The sequence below is a fragment of the Pseudophryne corroboree genome, chromosome 11 (assembly GCF_028390025.1).
Source record: "Pseudophryne corroboree isolate aPseCor3 chromosome 11, aPseCor3.hap2, whole genome shotgun sequence".
Classification (NCBI taxonomy): domain Eukaryota; kingdom Metazoa; phylum Chordata; class Amphibia; order Anura; family Myobatrachidae; genus Pseudophryne; species Pseudophryne corroboree.
The window spans coordinates 313,415,224-313,424,386 of record NC_086454.1 but is presented as its reverse complement, the minus strand read 5'-3'; the positions used below and the strand labels follow the sequence as shown (position 1 = coordinate 313,424,386).

General features: G+C 48.5%; 1 protein-coding gene across 1 annotated transcript; it reads right to left on the bottom strand.

The window, feature by feature from the left end:
* Nucleotides 1-559: 559 nt before the first annotated feature.
* Nucleotides 560-1,593, bottom strand: LOC134968773 (protein kinase C delta type-like). Its single transcript, XM_063944260.1, has 2 exons — nt 1,472-1,593; nt 560-1,406 (listed from the first exon to the last, which is right to left on the bottom strand). The coding sequence occupies exons 1-2, from the start codon at nt 1,591-1,593 to the stop codon at nt 608-610; spliced, it is 921 nt and encodes a 306-aa protein (XP_063800330.1). The 3' UTR covers nt 560-607.
* Nucleotides 1,594-9,163: the final 7,570 nt, after the last annotated feature.

The window sequence follows — 9,163 nt, the reverse complement described above, 5'->3', positions numbered from 1 at the left end:
TACATTGCAGTTACATGTCCTCCCAGCTACACGGGGAACATCTATACAGAGCTGGCATGTGGGCCGCACCCAACTAGGCTTATCATAGCCTTAATTGTAAGATGCCATGATAGCAGTAGACAAAATATTTTCAAACAAAATAGAAAAGAAATATGCCCACACTCAGTGTTACCCATATTGTACATGGTACCAGCTGCATGGCAGTATTAATGCCATATATTTATATAAAACAGAGACATTTTCTGCCAGCTCTAACAATAATATACTGCAAATCTATGTGTAGCAAATAAAATAGGGGGGGTTTTATCATGTTTTGATCAAACCATTTAAGCTTGCAGCCCACGTCAAGGGACCCCAATATTCTGCAAGTCCCTAACCTGGCCTATATGCATTTAGGCAGCAGGTGGTGCTTCTACCGGGAGCAGGATGCAGCTGGTGGTGCTACTGCCAGTATGAGCAGGCAGCAGATAGTGCTTCTACCGGGAGCAGGAGCAGCTGGTGGTGCTGCTGCCGGGATGAGGAGGCAGCTTATGGTGCTTGTGCCGGGAGGAGGAGGCACCTGGTGGTGGTTGTGCCGGGAGGAGGAGGCAGCTGGTGGTGCTACTGCCTAGAGGATGATGCAGCGGCTGGTAGTTTGCTTTACGCAGTTCATTGTTGTCCATGTGTCACTGGTAAAGGAGAATCCTGTGAACAGGCTCTCATCCTCTGCAGATATTGCAGATTCTGTAGGTGAGAGAAGGTCATCCACCGGTATAGCTTCAGCCATTGTCTCTGGGGTAGGATACATGGTAAATGGGGGAGTTATCCTGCCGGTCTCTAGTTGCTTCCAGTTTATGGACTTGAAGAATGGATGACATTTGATGTTACTACAGAGTTTCTGCCTTTCCTCTGGGTCTTTGCATAAGAGTCTTTCAAGGATGTCCCTAAGCTCTGGATGGAGATTGCTCGGATAGCGTGGAGCATCTTGCCTGATAGACTCCATAACCTCGTCAGAATCATCGCCAGCATGAAAGGGGTATACTCCGGTAGCCATTTCAAATAATACTACCCCGAATGAAAAGAGGTCTACCGTGGTGTTATATGGGAGGTTACAGGTAATCTCTGGGGCCATGTAATACAGAGTCCCAGTTTGTCCTGAGATTTTCTTATCACCATGGACATTCATGGCAGAGAGGCCAAAATCTGCAATTTTCACATGGCCAGCTGCATCCAGAAGTATATTGTCTGTCTTAATGTCCCTGTGGACAATGCCTCTTGTGTGAAGGAACTGCAGCCCACAGAGTATTTCTGCTGCAAAAAACCTGATAGTAGGGACATCAAATGGGGCTCTTCTCTGTATTAATTGGAAGAGGTCTCCCCCACTCAGGTACTCCATTACAAAGAATATATGGCCGGGGTGTGGAACGCTGCATATGTGTGCGGGAAGAGTGCATTCTCCCCAGTTATTTTCAGCACCTCTTTCTCTACACACATGGAGTATTTCTTAATGCTGTTCAATGCTTTCCTCTTTTCTATTACTTTCACTGCCAGACGCTGTTTGCTGGTGGAATGGGAAGCTAGGAACACCTTCCCGAAGGCGCCCTCTCCAAGCATTTTGTGGAAGGTCAAACTAGCCAGAAGGTGAGACGCAGCTGATGATTCTGGGGTGCTGACTATGGATATCCCACTTGCACCTGCAGATCTCTTCCTTTTGTGGCCAGTTTCCTCACTTGTGTGAGTTCTCTTTATGCCCCTCAGTCCAGATGCCAGGGGTATGATGGGCACGCTGGGTCCCTCGTCTGGATTGTCATGATGTTCCTCCTCTTTCTTTTTCTACACGTTCCACTGTCCCCTGTCCTGTCTGAGGGTCTTTTAGAGGCCACTCTCTTAAGCATGTCCTCAGTTCTGCCACTGCTGGTCTTTCTCATTCTTGCTCATAGTTGGAGACTCATCTGATGACTCTCTTCTTCTTTTCCTTTGAAGAGTCTTTGATGCTATCTCAGTTGACTTGTTCTCCTCATGCACCTGGATGTCTCCTGCCAATATGATTTTGGAAACATCGCCTCTCTCCTCACATACATCCTCCTCCTTCTTCCTCTTGTTAGGAGCCACTAGCTCCTTTGTAGCAGACCGCTGTTATTTGGTCGCTTTCTCTTTTTTGGATCCATATTGTAGAAACAATATAAACAAATTTGCCAAGGCAAAGAAAAGCAGCTTCACACTGGAATAGGTGAAGATACACTAATGGAAATGAGGTTCATGAGCCCCTGAGCCAGCAGCCAGTGACATCACAAAGCTCTGTGACATCACAAAAGCAGCATTGTGACATCAGCAGCAGCTGCTGTAGGCCCAGTGTCACTGCCTGCTACCTGCTGTCCCTATAATATAACCAGGTTTTATGTAAGGAAAAGTCCCCGACACCCTTGGTGCTCCAAGATGAGAATTTTTTGGGGCTATTATTGTACTTTTTCTTCCCTAGTAGAGTCAGGTGATAATAAATACTAAGGAAAAACTTCCGCACACATCTTATTACCTTAATACATTATAATTATAATTATTATCAGTTAATTATATATATCAGTATATTCCGCTGCCCTTCACAATTGGAAACAAACAGTAATAAAACAAGACTGTGCAATAACAGACAGGAGATAGTGTCAGTCCATCGATAATGTATGTGGGGTCTTACAATCTATAGATTAATGTATGTATGGTACATTGTCAAATTAAAGTTATGTTTATACTTTATCCTACATCTGCATTCACCTTTTTACATGAATCATTTAAAAATACTTCTTTTAATAATAATTTTTTCATGCAATACTGATCTGCCAAATAAAATCCAATTGTTAATTTAGGGGGTCATTCGAGTTGTTCGCCTGTTGCCGATTTTCGCAATGGAGCGATTAAGACAAAAATGTGCATGCGCACAAGTATTTTAGCACAAAACTTAGTAGATATACTCACGTTCGAACGAAGAATTTTCATCGTTGAAGTGATCGGAGTGTGATTGACAGGAAGTGGGTGTTTCTGGGCGAGAACTGACCGTTTTCTGGGAGTGTGCGGAAAAATGCAGATGTGCCAGGATAAAACGCAGGAGTGTCTGGAGAAACGGGGGAGTGGCTGGCCAAACGCAGGGTGTGTTTGTGACATCAAACCAGGAATGAAACGGGCTGAGCTGATCGCAGTGTAGGAGTAAGTCTGGAGCTACTCAGAAACTGCTAAGAATTTTCTATTCGCAATTCTGCTAATCTTTCGTTCGCAATTCTGCTAAGCTAAGATACACTTCCAGAGGGCGGCGGCCTAGCATGTGCAATGCTGCTAAAATCTGCTAGCGAGCGAACAACTCGGAATGACCCCCTTAGTACAGACAATTTATTAAAAGACCACTAAGCCTAAAATAGAACTATATCCAAAATTATCCAAAATGGGACGAGAAGAGTAAGTGCGTGCTGTCACACAAAAGGGAGTGTCAGTATATCATCGACTCATCATACATTTTTTTGTTCCACAAGTTTTCAGTAAAAAATCATGAGTCTGCTTACTCCTTCTAACGCATACTTACCTACTCTTCTGGAATGGCCGGGAGGCTTCCGAAAATTGGGTGACCCTCACAGCCCCCCGGAAGATCTGGCAAGTCTCCCGATTTCAGGGGTTCCACCTGCCCAGACGCCCACATAGCGAATAAAGTGGGTGGGACGGGCAGGCGATGACGCGATTCTTGTTGAATAGCGTCATCATAGCCATGCTCCCTGCGGTATAATGCTGGTAATAGCAGCATTACACAGCGGGGGCGTGGCTTTCATGATGCGATCCCGCAGCCATTCCCCCGTTCCGCCTCCGCCATGCCCCCGTTCCGCCTCTGGCCCGCCCCCCTCTGCATGTCACGTCACTGCACGCCCCACTGCTGAGCCGACCTGGCTGCTCTCTCCCGGAGAGATCAGCCATAAAGTCGGCAAGTATGTTCTACGCCACAAATAAAAGCTATCTAAAATGGGCAAAATAAAGCTATTTATTAGTAAGAAAATAAACTAAAACCCGTCTACACATTGGTGTTCACAATAAAATCTACACTAGTTTTGCTGTCTTCAATTAAATGTATGAGTCATTGGGAACAGTCTAAAGATGAAAATAACAGCGTTTTCCTTCCACTTCCTCTTTGGTCAATACTGACACTTTCTGCTGTAGTCTTTGGGGTATTTCAGATCTGAATGCAGCAGCAAATTTATTAACTAATGGGCAAAACCATGTGCACTGCAGGTGGGGCAGATATAACATTTGCAGAGAGATTTGGGTGGGTTATTTTGTTTCTGTGCAGGGTAAATACTGACTGCTTTATTTTTGCAGTGCAATTTAGATTTCAGTTTGAACACACTCCACCCAAAATATAACTCTCTCTGCACATGTTACATCTGCCCCCGCCCCCCCCCTGCAGTGCACATGGGAGGTCATTCCGAGTTGTTCGCTCGGTAAAAATCTTCGCATCGCAGCGATTTTCCGCTTAATGCGCATGCGCAATGTCCGCACTGCGACTGCGCCAAGTAAATTTGCTATGCACTTAGGATTTTTACTCACGGCTTTTTCATCGTTCTGGCGATCGTAATGTGATTGACAGGAAATGGGTGTTACTGGGCGGAAACAGGCCGTTTTATGGGCGTGTGGGAAAAAACGCTACCGTTTCCGGAAAAAACGCAGGAGTGGCCGGAGAAACGGAGGAGTGTCTGGGCGAACGCTGGGTGTGTTTGTGACGTCAAACCAGGGACGACAAGCACTGAACTGATCGCAGATGCCGAGTAAGTCTGGAGCTACTCAGAAACTGCTACGAGGTGTGTAAACGCAATATTGCGAATACATCGTTCGCATTTTTAAGATGCTAAGATTCACTCCCAGTAGGCGGCGGCTTAGCATGAGCAAATCTTCTAAAATCCGCTTGCGAGCGAACAACTCGGAATAAGGGCCATGGTTCTGCCCAACTGCTAACAAATTTGCTGCTGCGATCAGATCTGAATTAGGCCCTATGAGGGATGTTTGGAAAGGTATAACTCAGGGTAAAGGACGATTAATGACTTGGGGGTAAATTTACTAACGCTTATAAAACAGAGAATTGGTGATCTTGCCCATAGCAACCACCAATTCTCTGTTTTAGAAGCTTTAGTAAATTTACCCCTTGGGGCCTTTTTTGTTAGGTAGCTCTTGTACCAGTTTAGGGCAATTTGGGGTTCAGGTAGTTGAGAGCGTTACAGTTTTTTAACAATTGTCCAAAATATGCCCCATTCTAAAGAGAGGGGATTTCAATTTGTTGCGCCTGCGGGGGTGTACTCAGACAGGCTTCATTTGGGCACATAAACATGGCTGACGTCACCCACTTAGCTAATTTTATCTGTGTGCAGTAGCGTAATTAGAGAAATTCATGTCATATTGGAGGGGGGGGGGGGTTGTAGCTGCGAAGCGCAAACTGTGATATCGTTAGTCCAGTCCAGGCCTGGCCATCCTGTGGCTGTCCAGCTGTTGTGAAACTACAAGTTCCAGCACGCCCTGCCACAGTTTTAGCATTCTATAATATTAAGACTATGGCAGTGCATGCTGGGATTTGTAGTCTCACAACAGCTGGAGAGCCACAGATTGTCCAGGCCTGGTCTAGACAGTCCTCACATTAGTTTATGTGGGTCTGTGCAGTGGTCGGGCGGCTGTTAGGGAATTAGCATAGCCACACCCACTTCAGTTACATCACCTGGGAGCGGAGAATATAAAAGTGCCTTGCTGTAACCAAGATCCAGCACCTGGAGTAGGCCGCACTGTGTTAGATTTGATCGAGCATACTACAGTTTATTACACACACCATCGACCTCCGCTGCTCCTCCGTCATTCTATGGGGGTTATTCAGACCTGATCGTAGATGTGATAAATTTAGCAAATCTACGATCAGTTTTTCTGACATGTGGGAGGACGCCCAGCACAGGGCTAGTCCACCCCGCATATCAGGCCCTACCCCCGCACATGGCTACAAACGTAACATTGCATACAGTGGCGTAACTAGAAATTTTTCTCCCCCAAGCCAAAAAATCCTTTGGCGCCCCCCCCCCCCCCATACCCCGCATAATTGGCACTAGTAAAGGGATAAATATGCGCGCGCCGCCAAAAAGGGTGTGTGGCTTCATTGACATGGGCGTGGCTTCGCGTAAAGGGGCGTGGTATTGCAGGAAAAGACTACCTTATACCCCAGTTTTGCAACCTGCACGCCCAGACGTTAGCCACCACAGGAAAGAAAAATAATCCTGATTCATGCCCCTTACATTATTTGTCATTTTTCCTCCTTATAGTAATGCCCAGTATACATTATGCCACATACTGCAATGGCCCTTAGACATTATGCCACACACAATAATGCACATGACACAATATGCACACACCATAATGCCCCCGACACATTATGCCACACACCGTAATGCCTGTGACACATTATGACAGGAATCGCAATGCCCGTTATACATTATGCTACACACTGCAATGCCCCTGATACATTATAGCACATACAATGTCTGTGACACATTATGACACACACCACAATGATCCTGAGACATTATACCACATACCACAATGCCCGTGATATAGTATACAACACACCGTAATGCCTGACACATTATGACACACACCGCAATGTCCGTGATACATTATGCCAAACACTGCAGTGACCCTGAGACATTATACCACATACCACACAATGCCCGTGATATAGTATACCACACACCGTAATGCCCATTACACATTAAGTTCTACAGTAAAGCTTCCAATTACTTTTAAATTACCTTCTCGTTGCCAGGGGTTTCATGCTCTTGGTTCCATGCACGGTGCCAGGGGTTTTCATGCTCAGGGTGTCATGCTCGTTGCCAGGGGTTTCATGCACTGGGTGTCATGCTCGTTGCTAGGGGGTAGTGCTTGTTGCTAGTGCCGTGCTCCCAGTGCCACATATGCTCCCAGTGCCAGATATTCCCCCACAGTGCCAGGTATATGCACCCAGTGCCAGATATTCCCCCACAGTGCCAGGTATATGCCCCCAGTGCCAGATATTCCCCCACAGTGCCACATATGCCCCCTCAGTGCCTGCTCCCCCCAGTGCCAAATATTCCCCCACAGTGCCAGGTATATGCCCCCAGTGCCAGATATTCCCCCACAGTGCCAGGTATATGCCCCCAGTGCCAGATCTTCCCCCACAGTGCCAGGTATATGCCCCCAGTGCCAGATCTTCCCCCACAGTGCCAGGTATATGCCCCCAGTGCCAGATCTTCCCCCACAGTGCCAGGTATATGCCCCCAGTGCCAGATATTCCCCACAGTGCCAGGTATATGCCCCCAGTGCCAGATCTTCCCCCACAGTGCCAGGTATATGCCCCCAGTGCCAGGTATATGCCCCCCCCCAGTGCCAGATATTCCCCAACAGTGCCTGCTTCCCCCCCAGTGCCAGATATTCCCCCCCAGTGCCAGGTATATGCCCCCCCAGTGCCAGGTATATGCCCCCCCAGTGACAGATATTCCCCCCCCCAGTGCCAGGTATATGCCCCCAGTGCCAGGTATTCCCCCACAGTGCCAGGTATATGCCCCCAGTGCTAGGAATATGCCCCCCAGTGCCAGATATTCCCCCACAGTGCCTGCTCCCCCCCCCAGTGCCAGGTATATGCCCCCAGTGCCAGGTATATGCCCCCAGTGCCAGATATTCCCCCACAGTGCCAGGTATATGCCCCCCCAGTGCCAGGTATATGCCCCCCGATGCCAGGTATATGCCCCCAGTGCCAGGTATATGCCCCCCCCCCTCAGTGCCTGCTTCCCCTCCCCCTCCTTTGTTTTGGAGGGACACGGAGCGCATAGCGCGCCTCTCCAATGTCCCTCCTGGCTCTCGGTAGATGCTAGAATCAAGTGGGCTAAGGGACCTTTTCCGTCTGGGGGAGGAGTTACAACGCAAGGGGGAGGAGCTACGCCAGCGGCATAGTTCCTCTACTATCCACGCCACCAACTATTACCTTTAGTAATCAGGTGGCGAGCGAAGCGGAGCGGAGCGAGCCACCGAGCCCGAAGCGTGGCGAGCGAAGCGAGCCCGCGAGGGTACTTTTCGGGTACCCTGTTCGCCCGTATCTCCTCCCCTGATGACGTGTCTCCTCCCCTAGATACGTCAGAAGGTCCCTTCTCCCACTCCGAAATAGAATCAACCCCTGGCCCTCCCCCGGCCGGTCTAATAAAGGAAGTGCTGGTTCGTGAGCCAATCAGAGCTCACGACCGGCACTTCCTTTATTAGACCGGCCGGGGGAAAGCCAGGAGGGACACAGGGGGGCGCGTGATGTGCGCTCCGTGTCCCTCCTTACAGGGCGGCTCAGCGGCGGAGGGAAGAGACCACAGATTGACATGCGGACGCTCGTCCGCATGTCAATCTGTTCTGTCAGTGGCGCCCCCGCAGCCCCTCGCCCCCAAGCCACCGCGAGGGCTGCGGGGGCAGTAGTTACGCCACTGATTGCATACGTTCACTTAAAGTGAGGAGAATAAATGCAGCTCTTATACATGGATGTCACCACAAAACCATTGTAGTCTGTCCTAAGCCAATCACTGCAGGTGTTACTCACTAAGCTCATACCTAGCGATTGCTGATATCAGCACACTCCGCAGCATTCCCTGCATCACTGTGTACACCATCCTGTGATTGTGCAATTATTAAGCTTGCCCATCAGAACATTTGCTGCTGCCGTCAGTACTTCCACAATCTGCGTCGCTCTCTCGCTGCTCTCCTATGTTTCACATATATGGCACACCCATGACATTGCAGAAATTGTGTCCCCATCCCACTGACACGCCTTCACCGCTCCTCTTCATCATTGCTAAATGCGATCGCTACTGTGCTGGTATATACTATACCTGTGTACAATCAGGGGAACCAGACTTGGAGCGTGCGCACTGTCTGTGTATGGTTGTGTGCACAGTGTGCTGATAATCATTGCATGATAATTACCATTTGCAACTGATGCTGGATGAGGCCCTTTGTCTAGAGGAATCTAGAGATGCAGAAGTCTTAGGATATTTGGCTGCTTTCTGATGGCTGTATCATCGCACGCTGCTGTTAGGTGCATTACACCTGGCTTAGCCTGGGACAGGGAGCCTTATTCCTGATTGTAAAGGTATATTCATCCAGACCAGCCTGTGCC

Coding starts and splice junctions, on each gene's coding strand:
- LOC134968773 (XM_063944260.1), bottom strand. CDS start 1,593: ATGCTTGGAGAGGGCGCCTTCGGGAAGGTGTTCCTAGCTTCCCATTCC. Junction 1,407..1,471: donor AGCATTAAGAAATACTCCAT/GTGTGTAGAGAA, acceptor ACACATATGCAG/CGTTCCACACCCCGGCCATA.